This window comes from Macaca mulatta, chromosome 1 (assembly GCF_049350105.2).
Source record: "Macaca mulatta isolate MMU2019108-1 chromosome 1, T2T-MMU8v2.0, whole genome shotgun sequence".
NCBI lineage: Eukaryota > Metazoa > Chordata > Mammalia > Primates > Cercopithecidae > Macaca > Macaca mulatta.
In genome coordinates, this window is record NC_133406.1 from 55,385,324 (window position 1) to 55,411,280 (window position 25,957).

The 25,957-nt window shown below is 37.4% G+C and overlaps 1 protein-coding gene across 12 annotated transcripts in view; it reads right to left on the reverse strand.

Annotated features, from left to right (window-relative positions):
• DENND1B (DENN domain containing 1B) overlaps positions 1 to 22,592 on the reverse strand; it is a 280,347-nt gene extending 257,755 nt beyond the window's left edge. For 5 of the 12 annotated variants that reach the window (XM_078002252.1, XM_078002223.1, XM_078002233.1 and 2 more), the window contains exons 1-2: positions 22,401 to 22,592; positions 13,325 to 13,389 (exon numbers count right to left, since the gene is read on the reverse strand). In XM_078002252.1, coding sequence (XP_077858378.1) covers positions 13,325 to 13,389; positions 22,401 to 22,456 — 121 coding nt within the window. In that variant the 5' untranslated portion in view covers positions 22,457 to 22,592. Of the gene's footprint in view, positions 1 to 13,324; positions 13,390 to 15,589; positions 15,931 to 16,106; positions 16,364 to 22,400 lie in introns of those variants that run through there. The other 7 variants (XM_078002259.1, XM_028851768.2, XM_028851771.2 and 4 more) reach the window with 3 other exon arrangements.
• Positions 22,593 to 25,957: the final 3,365 nt, after the last annotated feature.

The window sequence follows — 25,957 nt, forward strand, 5'->3', positions numbered from 1 at the left end:
AATTAAAAACTAAAGAATTAAGCTAAAACATTTTAAAGTAATATAAAAATATTAAACATCTAATGAATGAAAAAATAGATGCCAAATACATTGAAGATAAAAGTGAAACAAGGCAGGAATACAAATTCCAAAATAAAGTATCTGCACCACCTTCATGCAGATGAAGTTGCAAACTTTGGGCCAAGTTTCTGGTTACAGATCCCACAAGCAGAAGACAGGACCTTTGGTCTCCCCTTTATTTGCAGAAGATTCAACACTTACATCATTCTGGGTTAAAAATAAGTATGTGGGAGAAAGATATCTCTTAGAGAGCAGCAGATTATTCATCTCTTCCCCATAAACCAGGCAAAAGCACCCTCAATCTACTCTACTCAAACCCAGATTTTAAATTAAGTTTTAACTCAGAATGAGATTGAAAAATCCCTTAACAGTAATACATAATTTTTGTGTTTTGACCAATTCAGCCATATCTTAAAAAGATCGACTTTAATCATACTTAAAATTGTTTTAAAATAAATGTAAAGGCCGGGCGCAGTGGCGCAAGCCTGTAATCCCAGCACTTTGGGAGGCCGAGACGGGCGGATCATGAGGTCAGGAGATCAAAACCATCCTGGCTAACATGGTGAAACCCCGTCTCTACTAAAAAATACAAAAAACTAGCCGGGCGTGGTGGTGGGCATCTGTAGTCCCAGCTATTCGGGAGGCTGAGGCAGGAGAATGGCGTAAACCCAGGAGGCGGAGCTTGCAGTGAGCTGAGATCCAGCCACTGCACTCCAGCCTGGGCGGCAGAGCCAGACTCCGTCTCAAAAAAAAAAAAAAAAAAAAATTGAATTATATGTTTAGTCTGTCATATATATTAAACACAGTGTAAATTATACATTTTTGAAGAACTAAGATACCCTGAAAATGTAAAGTGTAAGCCATCTTAAAATGTATAGGATGACTAGAAGGCAATTCTAATCTTGATGATTTAGAAGGCATTCCAGAAGTGTTCAGTGACTTCGAACATTTTTAATGCTTTCATCAATATTTTGAGTATATCACAAGAAAATAGCAGTAAGGGATGCAAGGTTTAAGGTAGAAAACTTGATATGAATGCCATCTCCTTTCTTTCCATATCCATTTATAAACAAAATGATCATTGTTAATCTGGACAATTACTGAGGGAAATGAATCAAAAAATTACCAGCCAGGCATAGTGGCTCACACCTGTAATCCCAGCATTTTGGGAGGCTAAGATAGGCAGGCCACTTGAGTTCAGGAGTTCAACACCAGTCTGGGCAAAATAGCAAAACCCCATCTCTACAAAAATTAGCTGGGCATGGTGGCGTGTACCTGTAATCCCAGCTACTTGGGAGGCTGAGGTGGGAAGATCACGGTGAGCCCAAGAGGTGGAAGTTGCAGTGAGCCAAGATCATGCCACTGCACTTCAGCCTGGGCAACAGAGTGTACCTTGTCTCAAAAAAAAAAATTACCAAAAGACTTTATAATCCCCCAAGAAGAGTAAATTATTAGTCAATGGGTTTCGTAATAGGTTTTATAATGAATTTTAAACAGCTATATCAGCTCTATCAAAGGCAAAATTTAGAACAATGACATACATTAAACATTAGACTGTGGATTCATTTATGTCTTCAACTATTAAGCTAAAATGAGGCAAATATTTACAAATTAAAATGTTGTCTTTCAACTAGCATTCCATTTCAATATGTCCACTGTTTAGGGTATATATTCAATGTCCCTAACAAACACTACTGTAATCATTAAAAGTTGGAAGCTAGTATTTTCGTACATAACAGTTCTCAGCTTATTATTTCTTCTCTAACATGTCTAAACCTGTACATAGTGAACAGAACCAACACATAATCTTGATGAAATTGTGCTGCTCCTTATTGTCAGTGATTATTCTCTAGGTATTCATCAACAAAATCACACATTTCATAGTAAAACTAAGACTCAAAAACTTAGTTCTCAAGTCTTGAAGTAATTAAGAACAAAAAAATGTTTAAAGACATTTTCTAAAAACCAAAAAAATTAACTTCATTAGCTGCTCATAATTATTAAATAGAAATTGCTCTTTTAATTTATATATGAGTAAAAATGATGAAGACCTTCAAAAATATTTTCTAAATATTATATTACTTCCTCTTTCAAATATCATATCTAAAATACCCTGGAATCTTGAAGGAAAAAAAGAATCCTTTCTGAACCACTCCCATCCAAGTTTAAGAGCACCTATAATTTTAATGCATAGACCTTGAGAACATATGATGTTCCCATGTATTAAAACACATTTGAACTTATTTGGGTTTCATTTGAACCATGTTTTCTGTATAAACATATAAGTTAATTTCAAATAAGTTATAATTAATTTGATGATAATCTTAAGAAAATAAAAGTCATCTAAGTTTTTATAACTACCCAGGTGATAAAATTTTAAAGGACTGCTTAATTCTAGTTAATAGTAAATTTGAATACTAAACACACCCTCATGCTGGTGCATTTCTGCTATCAAACCAAGATAAAATTATTTAATGAGTAATTTCTGGAATCATATATATCCGCAGAAGGCTATCAGATGAACTAAACTGGTTGTTGTGTGCTTTTCTTCAGATTCAAGTGATAATTAAGAAGGAACTGAAAAAGGAAAAGGTTCTATCTTGATCTTTACCAGTTCTGCCTACAAAGTTACAGTTTGTGGTTTTTCAACAGCTCTATTTAAAAAAAAAAAAAAAAAAAAAAGGTTTTTTTAAAATAAAATGCCCATTGCTTGTGATGACAAAAATCTGCAAGCTTTCAAAGTCCTTTATGTTCAAATTTTTTTAAGATTTAAGAAACCTTCAATAAGTATTGATAATCAGAACCATCTTTTACTAATTTCACTTTAATAACAATATAACTTAGCAAGTAATCATTGAACACCATTCAAGTAATCCCCAAATCTGCAAAAGATTCAAAGAGGTACTTGTCCTTAAAAGCCTGAAATCCAGTAAACAACATAAATCAGGACAATAAAGACCGAGCACAAGATAGACTATAACTTCCACGAGACAGATTCCAAAAGGCTTATTAGTCAGCAACTTTTTTTTTTCTTTTTTGAGACAGAGTCTCGCTCTGTCGCCCAGGCAGGAGTGCAGTGGCGTGATCTCGGCTCACTGCAAGCTCTGCCTCCCGGGTTCACGCCATTCTCCAGCCTCAGCCTCCTGAGTAGCTGAGACTACAGGCGCCCGCCACCATGCTTTTTAAATAAAATTGTATTGTGTTTATTTGAGGTGCCCAATATGATGAAATACATATAGGTAGTAAAATGGTTGCTATAGTGAAGTCAATTAACGCATCTATCATCTCACATACTTACCTCTTTGTGACAGGAGCAGCTAAAATCCATTTATTTAATAAAAATCCCTAATACAATACAATTTTATTAACTTTGGTCTTCATATTGCACATTGGATCTCTAGACTTGTCCATCCTATATATCTGCTATTTTGTATCCTTTGACCTACCTTGCCTCATTTCCTCTGCCCCCAACCATGGTAACCACCGTTTCATTCTCTATCTCTGTGTATCTGAGTATTTAAAAATATATATTCTACATATAAGTGAGATCATGCAACATTGTTCTTCCTGGGTCTGATGTGTTTCATTTAGCATAATGTACTCCAGGCCCATCTATGTTATAGCAGACAGCATTATCTCCCCCTTTTTAAGGCTGAATAATATTTCATTGCACATATGTATACACACTACATTTTCTTCATCCATTCTTCTGCTGAACTATTATAAGACCCAGCCATCCCTCTTCTGGAAAAAAGATAAAATCACCACCTTGTAAGGACATCTACCAGCTTGGCAGTAGCTCACACCTGTAATCCAGCGCTTTGGGAGGCCAAGGCAGGAGGATTACTTGAGGTTAGGAGCTCAAGACCAGACTCCACAACAGAATGAGAACCCATCTGTACAAAAAATGTAAAAATTAGCCAGACATGGTGACATATGCCTGTAGTACTGGCCACTCAGAAGACTGAGGCGGGAGGATCCCTTGAGCCCAGTTCGAGGCTGCAGTGAGTTATAATTTTGTCGCTTCTTTTTACATTTTTTCTTTAAATTTCTGAAGCTTCACTTTAACAAATCTTACCTGTTTAATACTGTAATTATACTTTTTTAAAAAAGAAAGGAATTTAGCAACAATTATTAAACCCATAATACCCTACACAATTTCCATTCCTTTTCTTTAAAATCCATCTGAGTACCTTTATCAGTTTAACAATTCAACAAATATTCACTGAGCACATATTACGGGTCAGACACTGTTTTAGGCTCTGAGTAAACAAAATTAAACGCAACAATCCCCTGCCAAGGCAAGTTACACTGTAGCAGAGAGATCCTTTATCTTCTTCATCAGATGCAACTATTTATACCAAAAGCAAATTACTCTTAATTATTCACACAAGATTTAGAATATGAAGTAAAACTCCAATTAACTTTAGAAAAAGATAACCACCTGACACCCAATTGTCTCTCCCTCTATTACCTCACAACTACCTCAAGATGTCCCCACTTCTCTACTGTTCCCTAAGCAATGAACTGAGTTAGGTGCCTTCTTCGTACTTCAGTGCTATATGCACTATACAACCTCTACCACAGCCTTTACTACTCTTATAATTATTGACTTGAAATTGACACTTCCCCTTCAAGAATGCCATCTTAATTGCATTTAATCTGTGCATGACACACAATTGGCACTCAGAAACACTCACTGAAGGAATGAGAGGGCTGAATACTTCCTATGGTGTTTAAGCTCTTCTTCTGATGTCTTTTAAGAATATCACAACAATTCTGATCAAGCCTAGAATCAGGGATTTGCTAAAATGAGTGGCTTTTTAAAGTTGCTGCAGAAGATTTCACTGCTATTAGAAAAACACGACTGTTCTAAAGGTAGCACAGCATAATTGTTAAGAGCTCAGGCTCTAGTACCAGAGACAAGTTCAAATCCTAGTCTTACCTCTTAAGTTTGTGTGCTTTGGGCAAGTTGCTGAACCTTTCTGAGCCTCAATTTCCTTATGTTTTGAAAAGAATAACAGTCTGTAAATTTTATAGTTGAAGTGAAGATAAATGGAAGATGTAGGCTCTTGGCACATTTTCTGACATATTATAAATGCCAAATAAATAGTTTCTATTACTCTTTATGTAGAACATCTAACTGAAAGCCTAATCAGAGAAAATAAATTGAAAAATAAGGTTCTGAAACCATGACATTATAGCTTTAGTTCATTAACTAGGCACTTTAAGCAACAAAAACAAGTCTTTATGAAGTTCACTGAATTAATACTCTGACTAAATATATACTTAATAAAGTTGTTAATCACAATTACAAGAGTATCAATACATATGGTGGAAAAATAGTAAAATGAAACCAGAATTTGGCAGTTACAGGTACATTTGACCCTTAGTCAACACATCTTTCCATTAAAACATTGCTTCTCTTTAAATGATTTGAGTTTACAAAGTTTTCTTTAAAAATAAATGTTCCCTTAAAAATACATAATAAAAAATAAAAATAAATGTTTCCCTGAAGGCTGTCTATCAGTTGTTCACACCTCACTGTTAATTAATCAGATACATACTTTAAGTAACACCAATATACTTAAAAGAAATTGTTGAAAAGTGGTGAGAAGAGAAGAGGGGTAACCTTAGTGGAACAGGCCTATATAATGCTCATTGTGAGAATTTTTACAGTCACCAGGCAGCATGATGATAATGACACCTACAAGGTGACAGCAGAGGGGATCCAGGAATTGTAAAAGGCATCAAAGCAATTCCCCTCACACTCCATGGGATTACACTAAGTGCTCTTTAAGGAAACTCAAGTTCTGTTACTCTACTTTTCTCTTATTCAACGCCATAAGAATTAGTACCACAATCTCCTAAATAAATACTTCTAAAAGGCCAAGTCAGGACCACCTTTTAGCAAGTTCCCCCACAAGGCCAATGACTGACCTATCACAGAAACGTGAACCAAGACATTACTTTCTATAGATAAAATTAAATTACTACTTGAAATAAATCAAGAATTTGAAAGTGGGAAAAGTTTTTCAATGTTAAACATTAAGCTTATTTCCAGGGAAGAAAGATTATTTTGGAAATGATTAAAAATCAAAGAGCTCAAATGTGATATTCTCATTGTTACCTAAAATACCATGGCCATCTGCGTAAAGCATTCTAAACATGTCTATTGCTAGTATTATATGAACACTTTAAAATGTATACTGTACACAGTAAATTATTATCCTCTAACTTGCAAATAAAACATGAAAATTTAGAGAAAAAGAATATATTATCTGAGCTTAAGAAAAATCTGAAAATGAGAGAATATTATCAAAAGCACATCAGGAACATATCACCTTGAAAGTCAAGAAAACAGTTATAAGAAAAAACCTGAACAAACTCGCACTGTGGCAACACAGCAGTGACCAAATAACAGTCTTAAAGCATACCACTGTGAAATCCGCAGCAGAGGCCAAGCAGCCTCTCACATTTAACAGTGGAAATCACGAACATAAAAAACCAAGAGGTCACCTTAGATTAAAGTGGCAAAAATAAAGAACCTGTAAATAAATGGAACTACCTAATGAGAAAGTGATAACCAAACCATTAAAATGTAAACTTTGCAACACACCTATGAAAGCAATAATCAACAAATATTGAACAGTGAAATTTGATTTGCTTTTTACACTTGCAGGCACCTATGTGAAGGAGGATGTAATGCCCCAAGCCATATATAAAAGTACATATATTCTCAACTATTTTCTATATAAATCAAGAAGGGCATAACCCAAGGACATGGTTCTGAAGAATCACATTACATTTTGTTCCTGGCTAGCAGTATAAAAGAATACAACAGTTTCATTTTTTTTTTTAATAGAGATGGGGGCCTCACTATGTTGCCCAGCCTGGTTTTCATCTTCTGACCCCGAGGGATTCTCCCACCTCTTCCTCCCAAAGTGCTGGGGTTACAGATAATCAGCCACCATGCCTGGTCACAGTTTCATTTTCTTCAACAATTTAGCTTATACAGTTTGGATTACTCTAATTTATCCTAGTGCATCTGAATTGAGAGAGACTCAGAGTTCTTAAATGAACACAAAGTTACAGCAAAAACAACTATCATGGTAACCACATTTTACTCAGACTTTTTCCATGTTGGACAATAATGCAATACCTCCTAAACTACTTTATTATCTGTACGATTCATCAAGGTTCTAAATGTTAGAGTTTTGTTGGGTTTTAGTAGGTATGAAAGGTTATAGATAGGTTTTAAGATAAATTCACAAACATTATATATAGCAACTGTTCTTATAAATCTTTTGGTATGAGGAGAGGAAAGGAGACATAAGTACTGAATGAAAAGAGCTTGAGGATGGGGTATTCCAAAATAGCCCATTCCAAGACACATATGGACTTCTATTTCTAATACCCTTGTACTGTCACATCAGCACACACTTAAAATCACTTCTACAGCAGTTCTCTGGGGATTAATTTAATCAACATTCATTTATTCAATGGCCAAGCATTAAGTTAGGTCCAATTTATTTTTATTTTTTATTTTTTAGAGACAGAGTCGCCCTCTGTCGCCTAGACTGGAATGCAGTGGTACAATCTCAGCTCACTGCAATCTCTCTCCGCCTCCTGGGCTCAAGGGATTCTCCTGCTTCAGCCTCTCAAGCAGTTGGGACTATAGCTGCTTGATACCACACCTGCTAATTTTTGTATTTTTAGTAGAGACAGGGATTCACCATGTTGGCCAGGCTGGTCTCAAACTCCTGACCTCAAATGATCTACCCGCCTCCGCCTCCCAAAGTGCTGGAATTACAGGTGTGAGCCACTGCACCCAGCCCCAGTTTCTTTTATTCATTCCATAAATATTCATTCAACATGTCAGATGTGTTAAGTTTTTTCTTAAGAATACAAATTAATAAGTTGTGGTTCATGAAGAACTTACCTCAAGCAGGGCAAACATACATTTAGACATATCAATATGTCTCTAAATGACCATATTAAACATATCCATAAGAATACAATAAGTGCTAAAATACCAAGCAGAAGCAAAATGTTGTAGAGTCTAGTGTAGATAGTATCACTATAGACGAAAAGTTATCAAACGCAAAAAAGTAACTTTAGAAATACCTTTCTTGTGCAGGGCATGGAGGACACTAAGAATTCTTTGGCTTAAGGTTCTAATTTAACAAAAAAGCGAAAGGCAGTTAAACTGTTAACATAAGTTGCAGATAAGAAAAATTGATAATTCAATACTGGGTTGGATAGGCAAATCAAAGTAGAAAACTGGTAGCAAAGAAGAATTTGTTCCTAAGAGAAACTGTTCTAGGTAAAAAGAAAGGAATAAAGAAAACAAGACTTGCTAAAGATGTTTTAAAACTACTATTAAATAGCCAGAACTATTAGATCAAAGATTCACTAAATATGAAGATGCAAATCCTAAAAATGAAAAGTGATAGGGAGGGAAATGGGATGAGTTAGGGTCTGAAACCACAAAGAAAAAACTCAATAATTGTTTTAGGTGGGTTTACATTGGATTCATTAATTTTAGGGAACACACTGTATTCCCATTTGGAAAAAATTACTTGTACTACATACAGCTTATACTCAAATATTTCCTCACATGATAAAACCACCTATACACACGAAGTCACTATGCAATGGGAGGCAACAGAGCAGTAGTTAAAATACAGACTCTGGACAGACTACCCTGGGCAAGTTTCATCATTTCTCTGTTCTTCATTCAGATTCTTCATGTGCCAAATGGAAACAAGCACTTCCTATATCGTAAGATTTTTGTGAGGCTTACATAGTTAGTACATGAAAAATACCCAGAATTGTGCCCAGCACAGAATAAATACGACATACTAGCTGCTGCAGCTGCTGCTCCTCCTCCTCCTTTTCCTCCTCCTCCTCCTTTTCCTCCTCCTCCTCCTCCCACTACTACTGCTCCTATTACTACTTGGAATAAACCATCAACAAAATAAAAAAAGAGAAAGCTAGAGTACCAAGGCCACTTCCCAGAAGAGAAATGCTTAGAGGCATCCCCAATCTTTTATTGAGGAAAAGTTACTTTTCATTTCCCTGAAGATTAAGTCACTTTGGGGAAGGTGGGGACAGTATGGTAACAATGACCTCTGTTAACAGAATTGAGGAGAGGCCATCACTGCTGGCTGTACTTCCTTGCCTGCTGGAAGGAAGACAGACAACAAAAAGAAGAACACTAGCAATTATCTTGGAGATCTACCAGGAAGAGCAATAAGATCTCAATTTTGGCACTTCACTCTTGGACAGCTGGAGCAGAAGTTACTGGGAGGTTGTTCTGCCAGGGAAACCTCCACTTAAAAAAAAAAAAAAAAAAAAATGCCACAACCAGTCTGTCAGATACCACCAGAACAAATTCTACTAACACGTAGGGGACACTATAGGGAAATGCTACCAACCCCTCTCATGGCATTGTTTTAGATTTGTAGAGTGCTCCATATGAAACTAACAAGCTATTTTCCAGAATGTTCTGAAATGTGTTGTTCTCAAAAAACAAAACAAAACAAAACAAAACAAAAACATTACGCCTCTGAAACAAGTACAAATAGCAGTAGATCAGATAAACATCACAGTCTTACCAGAAGAGTTTTATCAAGTTATGTTTTAAAAGCTAATGTCATTTCACACTGTTAACTAACATTTAATTAACAACCTGTCTCTGAAGATACTTATCTAAGTTATTCAGGATAAATGAAAGCATTTAGACTTATCCATTAAAAATGAACAAGAGAAGCATGCCAAATACCTTAACATAGTATCACCAATCTTAGTATAAACCAAATTTACTCTAAATATATTTTCTATTTGATCAGTCATCAAAAAATAAATATTCTGAGAGTTTTTTAACAAAGTCATTTTAATTGATTTCTCAACATCTATTCATTGCCAATTTAAATAAATCAATCACGATAGTCTTGCCACCCACCCCTCTACCTCTACCCCACCAGTGATAATTTCAGGAATTGTCAGGCCCATGCCAACTTAGGCTACCAGGATCTAAGGAAAGGCTTTCTAGGGGATTTGGAAAAAGAAACTTTCTGACTCTAAATAGAGAAATTTAAAGCCAGTGTCTGTCACCCCCAGAGTCACAAACGAAAAAGCAGAGTTCCAACTTCCACTGACGGTCTTATAACCACAAGGAATCTAAGCCCTCCAATGACACCATTACTGTGAGTGGCAGAAATGAGACGCAGAAAGCACCTGGATGTTGGATGACTTCTTGTATGAACTATATCAAGCTTCTCTAGTTTCTCTATTATTTAAACCAACCTTATGTTTGTAATCCAAAGCAACCTAATTTATACATTTTGTTTTCCAAGTCTATTACTATTTAAGAATTTCACCCATGCTCATTTAATGTTAGCAAAAAAAAAGTTATCATACCTTAAACAAGCACATATCAGAGCCTCATTAAAACATATAGGTACTAACAGTTAAATAGGAGGATTCCAATAACTTTTAAAATAATTTTCATATATTTTTCTATTTAAGATTTAACTATAAAGTAGAACATTGATAAAATATTACAGAAACATAAATCTCTCAATTTGGCAAAAAAAAATTACTTTCATAGCCCTCTTATAGTTACTGATTTTATTATTTATAGTTACTATTTTATCATTTATTATTTATTATAGTTATTGATTATAGTTATTACTTGTTAGATCTTAAAATATTAGCCATGTTCATACTATTTAAGTCATAACAAAAGAAAGGTTACTGCTTCTTAACAGGGCTGAGTTTAGTTTTTTTAAATATCTTTAGAATTTTCTGCCAATTAGCCATATAGAACGGATTATTTGCAGCCTACAGAGAAGCCAACATTATTTAACCATTTATCATATTTACAACTTTACCAGGCTAGATATAAACTGTTAAAATACAAATGAAGATGTTTCTAAAAAATAGTGATTTAAATAACAACAGCAAAAAGACAAGGTATAATATTAAAGCAGGGCAGAAGTAGAAGATACAAACTGGAATAACTAGTTCATGAAAAGTGGAAAAGAGGAAAAGAGGAAGAAGGGAGTAAACCACTCAAAAGTCTTTATAAAAAGGTCACAATCTCTCTGACACATGCATAGATTGGGTGTTATATAAGGCAAATTGATCTTTTAACAAGATCACTTTAAAACACATTTAAAATTAGAAAATCCTATTTTCCAAATGAAATTAGCTTGTTGTGTGAGATATATATATGTATATATACACACACATATATACACATATGTATAAACACATATGTATGTGTGTGTATATGTATACATATACACTTTTTTTTTCTTTTTTTAGACAGAGTCTCACTTGGTCACCCAGGCTGGAGTGTGGTGGTGCTATCTCGGCTCACTGCAACCTCCACATCCCCGGTTCAAGTGATTCTCGTGCCTCAGCCTCCCCAGTAGCTGGGATTACAGGCATGGGCCACCATGCCTGCATAATTTTTGTATTTTTAGTAGAGATGGGGTTTCACCATATTGGTCAGGCTGGTCTCGAACTCCTTGCCTCAAAGGATCTGTCCACCTCGGTCTCCAAAAGTACTGGGATTACAGGCGTGAGTCACTGTGCCACGCCTTTACAAACAGTATCAGATGAGCATTACTTCACACACCTTCAGTAATGTTGTGGTAGGTATTTTTTAGATTAACTCATACCATAAACACACTATAGAAGAGAATTAAATGGAGCTGAAAATATAATGTATCCATTTGAGTATTCATTCTACCTAATATATCCATTCTTCAAAGAGAACCTGGTTGGGCCTCAAAATAATGCAAATGGATAAACTTTACTACATACAGGACAATAAAAGATAACTTCATCAACCAGAAAAGGCTCCCTACAACCTAGGATCACTCCTTGCCAATGGACAAACCTGACCACAGCTGCAGTTCAAACAGACCAGGAGTACAGTAGTAGGGCTGGTGGAGCCAACAATGTGTGACTTCATACTAAAATTAGCCATGCCCATTTCACCACAACTGGGTTGGGCTTCTCTATTTTAAGGTGTGCACCTCCAAATTACTTGAGTATGTAATTGCTGGATAGTTTCTGAAGCTAAAAGTGTCAGCAGACTTTCCTCCAAGGCTTTAGGATGGCCAACCAGTCTCCACAAAACCCCTATGCTTAATCATCATGCTATCCAGGGTCTAAGCACACAGCAAGTAAAGACATATACTGTAAGTATCTAGAAAGACATAGCATGCAAGAACACATTAAAAGAAAATAGGCAAGGAAAGATATTCCTTATTCTTGTCTGCTAACCGTGCCCCCTACTACACACAAGCACAATACACAAAATGACAAAAGTGGAGGGAAATGATGAAAATCATGACATTAAACTACTATGCTCTCATCTTTTCAGGAAATTGTACAGAACTGACAGCTGAAACCCTTCCAAGTAATTTCACAGTATCATTTACCTCCCTCCAAAAGTGCTGTGCTATTGGAGTAAATCCAGCAGAAGGGGCTACTCAGTCTGCATTCTGCATTCTGAAAACATCAGAAGGGAAGCAGTGTAGCTTCCATTGGTACTAGCAGGAGAATGTGCACTAATGTTTAAAAAAACACACTAAATTTCCAAACATAAATGAAAGAAAATGAAAAGACACGCCCTTTCACCAAAACTAATGATAACTTTATCAATGAATGGTGAAGTTGAGTTGTAAGTTATATGGGCTTAACAGACACCTGAAATTCAAGCTGCACAGATAACGTTCATGATTTTTACAATCCCAGGGCAAAGACTTGACATCTATTTTATTACCAGCAACTTGAGACACTCAATGCAGGATACACATTTAGTAGTATAATTTTCCTATTAGTATCATGTTCCAGCAGCCCACAATATTAACACTTGCTTTGAGAGATTCAATCAATTATTTTAAGAATTAACAGAACAGGCCGGGCACAGTGGCTCACACCTGTAATCCCACACTTTGGGAGGGCAAGGTGGGTGGATCACTTGAGCCCAGGAATTCGAGACTAGCCTGGGTAACATGGTGAAACCCTGTCTCCACAAAAAATACACAAAAATTAGCCGAGCATGGTGGTGTGCATTGGTAGTTCCAGCTACTCGGGAGGCTGAGGTGGGAGGATCACTTGAGCCCAGGAAGGAGAGGTTGTGGTGAGCCCCGATCATGCCACTACACAGCCTGAGGAACAGAATGAGATCCTGTCAAAAAAAAGAGACCTTGTCAAATAACAGAACACAGAAGACACATACCTTCATTTTCAGAGGCATGACATTTCACTTTCAACACCAAGTCAAAGGTTCTGTCTGGATTTGCCCTAAAAGGAAAAAGTTTAAATTAATTTCCTATGACAAATGAACATCTCTATGAAATTTGTATTTTAATTCTAAAACTATTCTTATTTTTGACTCAATACATTTAATGTGACTATATTACTACAGTATAGTAGAAATAACAATGCAAGTGTTTTCTCAATTGAGCAATTTAAAAGAGCTGAGACTTAGGAATTCTGAAACTTGGGGCAAAGCATTTAACCTCTGAGACTGTTTTCCCTTACCTATGAGGTGCCTTGTCCACGTCACAGAATAACAGTGAGGATTATAAATCAAATAGCATATGTGCAAGTACTTCATAAGTACTAAGTGCTACAAAAATGCAAAGTATTGATTTTATCTTACTGGATCAAATTTAAAAGCCAGAGTGTCCTTAAGTGTCATTATACGCTACCAACAGAGTTTGACACAGGCTCTCAGGTTCTCTCCAAAGGACATGCAATGTAAGTGTAAATGATGAATACATGGTCCCACCTGCCAAGTTCTAGATCACCATAAAACATTTATAATGCTCCATGAATGTGATACGTTGCATATACTTTTCTTGAAATGTATTTACTGTACTTAAGCATATTTAAAGCAGCAAACTATCCGTAACTCTGAGGTTAACAAAATAAAAAGTCTTCGTTTTATCTATTATCTTTGGAGAAACTAGCCATCTGCTTCCATGTTAGATTTCCCCACTAGAAACTGTAAGTTTGCTTTGCTTAATTCAGAAGTGATTGACTTTTTTACTAACTTGCCATATTAGCAAAATTTCAAAGCAACATTGGTTCCATTTCAAAAAGTGAACTGAAATCTACTGAAACACTTTTTCTTCATAACATTGCTATTCAAATCTCTCGTTCCATCATAAGGTAAAAGATTAGGTCTGGTACCACAACGGCCAATGTGTTAATATCTGTTATTCCTGCTAACAAGACCTTAGTGCCTTTGTACATTGGCTGCATTTAATATGTACTTCCTTCAAGAAATGAATGCCAGCTCTGACTTTAAAAAAAAAAAAAATCTTTTTTTAAAAGGTTTTCTTATAAGATATGAATCTGGAAACATAGGAAGTGACAAGACATATAAATTAACTTGCAAATATACATTTTCTCAGCCTTCCCACTATTAACGTGTTTCAATGGGAATAATCTGGGCTCAGATGACTTCCTCCCTCTTAAAACAATTAATGTCAAGAAGCATACTATTTTTACTCACTTATCCTGCCCACTATGATGTCAAACACACTGAAGAAAATAATTCTATTACATAATTTCCCTCTTTCCCTAATATTCTTTAGACTCTCTCTTAGGTGTAAAAGTTAAATATTGACTCAGTTTTACTGCTGTGAAATTCAACGGCCTTTCACAATAACACAAATATACACGGTATTATTTTAAACTTTGTGAGAAGGAGGTAGTAAAGGGTGGGTAAGCGAAGTAAGAAGGAATTCTTTACAGAGTTAAGTTTCAGAAGAAAAATACACAACTCATGCCTCTAAGATACCCAGAAACATAATCACCTCCGTTATTAAAATTGCTTTTTCCCTAATCTCCTGAAGCAAAATAGTCGTTGATAAATACTCTAGCGCACACATAAAAACACCCTCTAATTGGATACCGTTCTGCAAAGAACCATGCATCTACAGTGCCTGCATAAAGAAACACCAGAGACCAATCTAATTTTATAAGCAGAATCACAAGAAAACATCCAAGACAAAACTAACAGACTTAAGAAAAAACCGGTTATATTAATGCTAAGAGAGCACTCGGAATAATAACCTCTTAACCTCAACGCCGACTCCCTCCCGGACACCACACGCACACAGGCAGCCCAAGGAGAGTCACATCTGACACACTCAGGGGAAGCACGAGAACCCCTCAGCGGCGGTGTCAGAGGCCGCCCGGCCTCCCCCTGTCCCCCGAAAGGCGGGCGTCGACAAGGCGCTAGTGGCCACTCAGAGAGGAGCCGCGCCAACCCCGCGGGGCCGGCGACGCAGGGCGGGCAGGCTTTGCGGCCTAGCGCCGTCCCGCCGGCCGGCCAGAGGCTTGGGGGCCGAACAGCACCCCCAGTCCGCCCGGCCAACCTCTGCCGCCCTGGGAGCCGGTTGAGCGTGGAGGCGCTGAGGAGCCGAGCTGGCCTGGGAGGGGCCGCCGAGGGACGCCCGCCCCCGACGCGCCCGGGCCCCCCCCCACTCACTTGATCCTGCAGTCCATGGTTACATGTCGGTGTGGGGCTGTCCGTCCGGCCCCCGCGCGCTGGCCTGGAAACCCGCAGCCCGGCCGCGCGAGGGTCGCGCCGCCCCCGCCCACGCCGGCGGCCCCACCGGGAAGGAGGCTGCTCACAGCAGCGGCGGCGGCGGGCCCATGTCGGCTGCGCCCCCGGCACTTCCCCGCCTCCCACCCCACCCACCAGAGCCTTTCTGTGACAGCAGCGGCGGCGTGGCCGCCGCCCCCGTCTCCGCCGGTAGCCGCCACCAAAGCTGAGGCCTTTCAGTTCCTGCGACCGGGGCCGCCCGCTGCGGCTCCTGCACCTTCTGCAAATCAGGAAGTCGCCGGGAGGGGGAAGGGGCGCGCGGGGACGCGCCCGGCGGCTTCACCTGGGCCGTGCGGCTCGCAAGTCGGAGACTGTGGAGGAGGCGGGGGCCAGGTCCCCGTGCCCGGGCGGCCAGAGGGTGCAGGGGGAGCGCTAGTGCCTGCCGGTATGGCCCACGTACCGCTTTGCCACCGAGACAGAAAGGCAAGGTGCCCCCTGTGTCCTCAGCATGAACCAACCGGCTTCCTTTCTGGGTCCAGTCCAGATTCCAGGGCGTCGGGGCTGCAACCCCACAAAGGGCTAAGTACCTGGAAAAGTACCTCGACCTGCAGTGTTTCCCACACACGTACACACAGACTTGGGTTCCTTTCATTTCATACTGCAAATTCAGAGCTCAAATTGATGCCCCTGGCTCTTGCGTCACTCCAGCTGTGGCCTGGTTACAGCTCTCTGAAATTCAGAGCTACCCCCTCCTGATTCAGGAATGTTCAGACATGTGCACCTGCTGAATAGCCCTGTCAAGTAGCCAAATGGTAGTGCCCCACTTGCCTGCACATGTGGGAGGCAGACATTCCTGTACCACAGACTGCAGTAATAACCAAGGACTAACTTTTGAACACATGTACATAGTCGCAGGCCTCATAGACTGGCAGTTTAGGCGGGTTCAGGGAGGGCACCACTGAATAAGCGTGGGAGAGGCTGATTTACACAGCCCTAAAGCATATGTGAAGCAGGTTATGTGCACTCTCACCCAGTACGTGCCGTAGGTGTGTGATAGATACTTTCATCAACATTTTACAGATGAAGAAACCAGAGAGTAATGGCAAAGCTGGAGTTCACACCAGGTCTATCTGATGCTGATTATTTACTTCTACCTCATATTGCCTGTCTTCCTCCTCTGCTGTCTCATATTTAGGATCTACTGAGAAAGGTAGAAAAAGTCTTATGATGGACATTCAAATGATTGTGGAAGGCCAGGCTCTTACACAGAGATCTTCTGGGGAAGGCCTTCTCCCAGCTAACACTGCCACCCTTGACACATAGCCACAGTGTTTCTTCCAGAAGGTGGTTACTTCAGACTTTATTCATGCAGAAGTTAAGATGATGAGAGGAAACCAAATGTGGTATGAATGTAGTGTGAGTCATGAGACATAAAAGTCAGAAAAGGAGTCTCAAGAATTAAAAAATTTAGAGTCAGAGAACCTGAAGTTACACTCAGTTATACAACCTTAAACTTTCTTACCAAAATTGGGCACTACTTGGTCAACAAAATGAGAAACAGTGTATAGCCATGGGTGTATTAGTCAAAAATGAGGACGGGCCATAACTGGGAAACCAAAAAAAAAGTGTCTATCATAAAGTGTTGTCATAGCTTGACTTGGGGTGAGACACTTCAGTTTCTCGGTTCCTACATTTGTAAAATGGGAATTATTACTTGTATATCACATGAGCAGTGTGATGTTCAAGTAAAAAAAGGTGCTACAAATTTGTATTATCTTTTGAGAAATTATTCTATGAATTTCAGTTTCACAATTAGGCAAACTATACTACATAAGTTTTCTTTTCTCAAATAAAGATTTTTCTGCATAAGTGACCATACTCCAAAGCCTTGAAAAAAAATTTCGTAAACTAAAAGCCACTTCTGCCCCAAGTGTTACTGAATTTCTCAAACTTCTCGTTTCGTTATAATTAATTAGTTCCAAAGAAAGGAACCCTACTTGGGGTGACCATGTTGAGGACTTTTTAATTTGGTGTGAGGAGATAATAATACAATTGTTTTCCTCATCCACTGTTGGGATTTTTTTTAAATGACAGTCATACCCTTGCACAGTATAAAATTGTTCTTCATTCCATTTATGTTAAGTATATCAAGGGAAATACTACACATTCACATCCCAAAGCCGATCTTTTCAAGCCAGCTTTTAGGCTGACCGTAATGAAGAGATTTATCTGTTCTGATATTACTGAAGTAAAAGGGATAGAAACATAGGTGTACATGGTTTACATGCATGAAGTGTTAAAAAAAATTAGAAAACAAATAGTGTACACTTACCTTGGTAATAGGTTTAATGAAATCAATGGTATAACTTTAGTAATACTCATTTCATATAGAACTTCCTATATGACTGATAGAGAAGTGTACAAAGGGCAAACCTTCAAATTAGTCTTAAATCTTCCCAAGATTATACTTCAGCAAAGCTATTTCCTACTCAACAATTAATACTAATAGTTTTCAGGACCATACCAGTCAAAGAACATAGTCTGTATTACTGTCAAAGAACATGGTCTATAAGTTATTAATTTTTTAAATGTTTCAAGACTTAAATGTTGTATGTGGTTTGTAAAGAATATATATTCTGCAGCTTTGGGGTACAGTGTTCTAAATATATGTCCATGATCAAATACGATGATTGTGTTGTTAACATCTACTACTGAATTTGCATCTGCTTGACATAATTCGGTTAATGGGAGAGATGAGTTTAAATATCCTAACATGATGGTAGATTTTTCTATTTCAGCCTATAGTTCTTTCAGGTTCTACCTTACACAGTTTGGGGCTGTGTAATAATAGACACATCAGTTTATAATTTCTGTATCTACCTAATAAATACAACCGTTCATCATTATGTTGTTACTTTCTTTACCTCTAATCATATTTTTGCCTTAGATTCTAAACAGCTTTCTTCTGAATAGTATTTGTCTGGTGTTAGGATATCTCTTTTCATCCCTTTACATTCAAACTTTCTAAACCATCGTGTTTCAATGTATCTAAAATTTTTAATCTTGATTTTTAATCTAGTCTGATCATCTTTGGCTCTTACATCAAACTTTTAAACAATTTGCATGTATTAAAACTGTTGACAAATTTAGGCTGGGCGCAGTGGCTCACGCCTGTAATCCCATCACTTTGGGAGGCTAAGGCAGGTAGATTAGTTGAGACTAGGAGTTCAAGACCAGCCTGGCCAACTTAGTGAAACCCTGTCTCTGCTAAAAATACAAAAATTAGCTGGGTACGGCGGGTGGTGCAAGCCTGTAGTCCCAGATAATAAGGAGGCTGAGGCTTCAGAATCACTTGAACCTGGGAGGCAGAGGTTGCAGTGAGCCAAGATCATGCCACTGCATTCCAGCCTGGTTGACAGAGTGAGACACTGTCTTAAAAAAAAATAGAGAGAGAGAAATGCTGATAAATTTAAATCTATTTCTGCCATCTAATTTTGTACTTCTCGTTTGTTTCTTCTGATCCGTTTTTTTCTTTCACTTTTGCATTCTTTAGGATTATTATTTATGCTTTCATTTCTGCCCCACCTCTTCTAGTTTGGAAGTTATTTACTCTGTTTCTATTCATTTAGGAGTTATCCTAGAAATTTTAATAGGTACATTTTAACTGATTAAAGCCAGAGTTCACAAGTATATCCACCCTCTCTCAAACAATACAAAGACCTCTAAAACCCCCTTCAAAATTAAAATCCCCTCCAAAAATGCATTATGAATGTTGTTTTATACAGTCCATGTTTGTTTAGATTTACTCAGAACTTTACTACTTACTTTGCCCTTCTTTTGTATTTTCATCTTAGATCTTCCATCTAGGATCACTTTCTTTCTGCCTAAAGTTCTTTCCCTTTTTTTTTCTTTCTTTTTTTTTTTTTTGAGTTGGAATGCATTTATTTATCCCTCATTCTTGAAAAATATTTTCAATGATGAATTCAAAGTTTACTGTTATTTCTTTCTGCATATTATCAATATCATTACACTATCTTCTAAGTTCCCTAGTAACAATTGGAACTTTGAAAGTAATCTTAAAATGTCATCTGTTTTTTCTCTCTGACTGCATATATGATTTTTCTTTTTTGTCTTTAGTTTTGTATAGTTTCACTGTGAAGTATCTAGTTGTAGATTTTTATTCATCCATCTTTCTTGGTTTCTTTAATTTTCTTGACTCTAGATTGGTGACTTTCATCAGTTCTGGAAAATTCTGGATTCCTTTCTTTCCATTCCTTCTGGGACTCTGATAACACATGTATTTTTCTACCCTCCATGTTTGTCAAACATCTCTTTTATAGTATGTCTCTCTTTTATCTCTCGAGGCTGTATTCTGGTAAATTTCAAAAATATTCTGTTCACTAGTTCTTTCTTCAGCTTTGTCTCATTTTCTGTCAAAGTCATCCATTTAGTTTCTAATTTATGTTATTTTTATTTCTAAAGTTCTGTTTGGTTATTTTCCAAATCTGTATTCTCTTAACTCATTTTTTCAGCCTCTCTTTAATTTATTAAAAACATTTAATATATATAGTTAAAATTCTATTTCTAAATATTCCAATATCTGAAGCATTTGTGAGTCTGCTTCTACTATCTGATCTTTTTTCTACTTGTTCTTACTTATGGTCCCTTGATTTCTTCTATGTATGTGATTTCTTTTTATGTTATGTGATCCTTAGAACTTTATATATAGAAATTGAGTGACAGCTGAAATGAAAATGAGTTCTCTGGAGAAGATACTAATTTACTGCTGGTAGATGCCTGGGATCACTAGCAATTCAGAACCATAAATACTAAATTCTCAGGTTGAAATTCTTCAGATCATTCATGTCAGACCTGGTTTGTAGCTATGAATCCTCTGGGAAGCTTTTTTACCCTTAACTCTGCTCCATTGTTTGAGACAATTGTCCTTGAATACCTTTGGGGTATTGGCTTTATGAAGAGTATCCTATTGGATTTCCTACATTAGGAAGGGTCTGAAGCCACGTAACACCATGATAACAGTTCATGGTCTTCCAGTTCATCCAGCTTAGGAAAAACCCTAAAGAGGAAGATGAAAGGTGGCTTTTTTTTTTTTTTTTGAGACGGAGTCTCACTCTGTGGCCAGGCTGGAGTACAGTGGTGTGATCTCGGCTCACTGCAACCTCCACCTCCTGGGTTCAAGCAATTCTTCTGCCTCAGCCTCCTGAGTAGCTGGGACTACAGGCACCTGCCACCACGCTTAGCTCATTTTTCTATTTTTAGTAGAGACAGGATTTCACCATGTTGGCCAGGATGGTCTCCATCTCTTGACCTCATGTTCCACCCCCATCGGCCTCCCAAAGTGCTGGGATTACAGGGAAAGGTGGCACTCGTGGCTACTTTTATTTGTCCCCCATCCTCCACCCCTAAATATTTCCACTTGATTGCTTGCTCTTTAATGCATTGTAAACTTTTTAAAATACTTAATTCTGAATTTTTAGTTGATTTTCATGAAAGTTTTGATCAGACTATAATGAATGATTACTTAGTTCTGACTATAGTGTCATGTAAAATGGACTAATTGCAACTTTTTATCCACCTAATAATGTCCACCTTCCTCAAACCATGTCCAAAAAGTCCCCAACTTATATATCCTTATATATTAACGGTGTAGAGAAACCCAAGTTCAGGGCTTTTAGTAAGCCAACTGCCCTGATTTCCAGTATACTATGACAACTGGAAAGGTAACCCCTGGCTTCCCAACCCCAACCACTTATTCATTGAATCCGTGTAGTAATATGCCTTAGACAGAAGTGAAGAGTTACTAATACCCAGGACTACTAAAGTTGACAGCTCCTTTCCCTTCTGAATATGAAATAATAAACACTATTATAAACTCTAGAATGGTATTTTTAAAAATAATACTATTAATAATGCTTCAGGTTCAATATAACTTTACTAGACTCATAAGCCTCACCAATATATATTAAGATTTTGAGTTCTAAACAATTAACTTAGAAATGAATTTTTTGAGGCAAGCATCTCATAAGTTGTAGCCAACATGTATCCAAGTCAGGTATTTCCTAGATTGTAACTCTACACAACCTCTGATTAGTATTCTTAGGTGAAATTTATGAATAGTATCACCACCTTCATTTATTATAGAAGAAAAGTTATGAAGTATTTAACAAATCAAATTTATTGACACTCTTAGGAAACTATCTTTAAATTATTTTATCAGGACCTGCCTTTTAATATTGACTGAGATAGTGTTGCTAAGGAAAACATTCTCCTGGCATGTTGTCCTTTTTATACTTAGCAGCAATATCATGAATTTGAATCTGAAGGTAAATCTCCCTCAACAAGACATGTGAAATACTTTTAAAATAAAGAGAGATGGAGGTAAGGATTTGGGAGCAATATCTTCCCTGAAAGTATGCCTTTCTGAGTTGTTTCACACCTCAAAGCTTATAGAGTTAGCATTCTATGTTGATTTAAAATCAAATTTAATAAAAACGGTTGTCTTCCAGTTTGTGGACAAAAGAACTCAGATAAATTTTGACATCTTTACTACGAAATCTGAACATATCCAAATATCTCTAACATTCAAGGGGTAAATGATGATATTTGTTTATTTTGCTGTTAAACTTTTAGTAAGAAAATATAGTAAAGTTATCAGAAATAATACAGCACAGCAAAAGATCTTCTTCTGCCTTTTTCAGGTGATTTGCCAAAAATCGTAAATAAATTTTCTTACCTCTGACCAGCTTCTGCATGTCCTCCCTTATCTTTGTTCCTCAATCTGCCAGACATTGTAGAGCTTAAAATAGTCCTTGGAGTTCAGAACAAAGAATAATTGAAGCAGAGTGTCACCAACAGATGGTAATCAGTGGAGTCAAATTTTCTTCAGAGATTCTTTAAGGATTCTCATTTGGACTTCAAGAAAGAGTGCTGTGTTTGTGTAACCCTGAGGCATTGCATGGGAAAGAATTTCCCAACCCCACCTACAAGATACTCCACATGAATACAGTCTTCCTTGTATGGCGGCTCTGCTCACACCCATTTAATACTCTCAGGAGAATGAGTAATCACATCCAATGAGCAATGTTATTAGAATTTACTGGAAGGAAACATAAATGATCATCTAACATGATGATAATAGTTCAACAGAATCAGCAGCCCCTATAAGCAACCTTAGTACTAATGTAAATAGAGAGATTATCAAAACAAATTGCTATGTGCCAAGTACTGCTTTCCTAAAATATGAGAAAATAACTAGGCAAACATTACATGCATTTGTATATGATCGATTCTAGAAGGGAAAAAATGCAACATTCCAGCAAATAGAACTCAGTCAAATACCAGGTCAAACGGTATAATTCCACAGCAGAAGTTCCTATGAATCATAAACAGAGATTTGAAACTCCAAAACAGATGACAAACTCCCAGTCTCTTACTATTGCAAATTATAACAAGATAAAAATGAACAAGGACTGAGAGTTCTTCTGGGCTTCAAAAGTTTGGACATCATCTTTCTCTCTGCTGTTGTTTTTGATGTCACAGACCCAAGTCTTAGGCAAGTAAGACTTGCCCAAAAATGGTCTTATCAGACCATTTTGTAATCTTCTGTGGGAAAGAAGGAACAGCAGAATTGTAGTGCTGTGAAACTGATCAAGGTCTTCTTAGTTTGGTGAGAACTTACATGTTTCCTTGTAAAAAGGATGCAGTCTCACCTGACTTTCTTCATTCACGGTGCACAATTCCAGTAGTTTCTTCCTTTCTTCTTGAGATTGCCAATCAAGACAACTGGACTTGGCTGGAATGGGAAGGAGGATTTTGGACCCATGTTCCTGTCCGTATGCCTGACCATAGGCATGTGACTTACTAAAATTCCTGCATCGGTGTATAGTGACTTCGTTCTGCCTGCTGCACAGCTGTTTCCTGGGCCTTCCCTTCACTTCCCTCTTGGACTGAGTTATGGATCAGGAACATATAACATTAGCATGTATACTGTGCATAATAATTATACTGTGTTCTCCCTATGGTTACTTAATAAAACCACCAAATAGGTGCTGCTAATTCGGATTCTGTGATGATGTAGGTACAGCCATTGATTATTACACAACCCATTTATATACCTATCTGATTTTTAATACAAACATGTTGTACTTCCTCTTTAAATAAGCAGGCATTAATTATCACATAATTTATGCAAGAATTCATGAGGAGAGGCTTAATATTAGAATTAGTAGGATGGTTTTAAATCAAGTGGCCTACTAGAAACAACTTACTCCAGCAAACCAGCAGGCTTAACTACTCCCAGTTTGTGGAAAAAAAAAAAGAAAACTTTAACATTTGAGTCACTATATCACTTCATACACAAAGACTTCATGGACATACCAGAAAAACAAGCCTTACCACATTTGCATTTATTCTTTTTTATAGTTGTTGTGATTTTGCCAAGTGCTTTATGACCATTTTTTATTAGCTAGGCCTCTCAATAGTTCTGTGAGGTATAGATTAGTAGGTAAAACAGGTACTATAAATGATGAAGCAGGAAGCTAACTCTCCAGGGACATTTTATTCCAAGAGCACCTGTGTGGAAGAATGCACTTTCCCATGTCTGCCAGAGGCATCAGGAAATAAAAGTCAGCCTGCATACTACTGAGTCATTTACAAAAGCCGTTTTCTTCATAAAGCACATATGCATCTCTCTTCACTCACTCACTCTTGGTTTCTCTCTCTCAAATCAAAAGCGAGCAAAGTTCAAGTGAGTCTATATTTCAATTCAGAAGCATTTATTATCGTATGTCATCTCCCTTGTTAATATCGTATTTTTTTAAATCCTCAGTCAAGGTGATACCTTGTTGATATATTTAAATATGAATTATAAGCCACACTAAACACTTGTGTAGTCATACCTTTCTTTAAGAGTTCTTTGTACAAGTTGCTGGATAAAAAAGGCATTTATGGGCTGGGTATGGTGGCTCATGCCTGTAATCCCAATACTTTGGGAAGCTGAGGTGGGCAGATCACTGGAGGTCAGGAGTTCTAGACCAGCCTGGCCAACATAGTGAAATCCTGTCTCTACTAAAAATACAAAACTTAGCCGGACACGGTGGCATGGGCCTGTAGTCCCAGCTACTCTGGAGGCTGAGGCAGGAGAATCGCTTGAACCTGGGAAGCGGAGGCTGCAGGAAGAAGAGATTGTGCCACTGCGCTCCAGTCTGGGCAGCAGAGCAAGACTCTGTCTCAACAACAAAAAAAAGGCATTTATGTAAGAAACAGAAAGAGATTGTTTTTTATTACTTGTTATTACTCTCTCATTTTACAGATAATGAAAGCTAATGTTGAAAGAAATATTCTTAATGAAAGTAGTCTATAGACAAACTCCATCTTTTAGAGAAACGCTTTGTCTAAAAACTGGATTTCATGGTTCTTAAAGACAAAAATAAAAAACTAAAACTAAAATATAATTCTCTATGGACATTTATACAAATTGAAAATAAATCTGTCATGATTCTGTTAATGAACCTGTTGATTATTTTTCATTTTATATTCATTTTATTGTGTATTTGTGGTATGATACTTCACTTAACATGCAGTTTTTAACCCTTATGTAAAAAGTATCTATGTAATAGGGTTTGTTCTTCAATGAAGCATGGAGGCCTAAAGGGAAAAATGCCAATGAAGATAAGCTGTGTACATAGTCAAGATGTATATTATTGAAATGGATGCTAGAACCAGCTGCTAGGGTGGAACTGATTTGGCATTATTTTATGATGGGCTCAATCACTTGCCCTGAATCAGTGTTCAAATCTTATCTTTTTTGGTTTGTCCATTGTGTTTTCTACTTCTTCTCCAAGTTGCCTCCTCTGGTTCTAGACTATGCTACGGAGTTGCCCTTGACTCATCCAGAACTTGCCCTATTCCTTTGACTGAATAAAGCCATCAAAGATAGCTACCTTTTGTTTTCAGCTATCTCGCATTTTTTTCTGCATGCTTTCACCTCTCCCAGATGACCATATGTGTCTTGGCTCCCAAAGCCAAGGAGCAGTTGATACATATTTTCTACGTGGTTATAAAACTAATAATACTCTTTCGTAAAGTTTAGCTTCTTTGCCTAAACTAGTATTATTTTTATCACTACAGACCATATAGTTTCTGCCCTCATGGAGATTATAGTCTAGTTAATAAAGACCAAATCTAAGCATGCAAATATAAAAATAATAAAATCTCTGATAGTAATGAGTGCTAAAACAAAAAGAAACAGAATAATGAGATAGAGTGATGGGCAGAAGACTATTTTAGCTA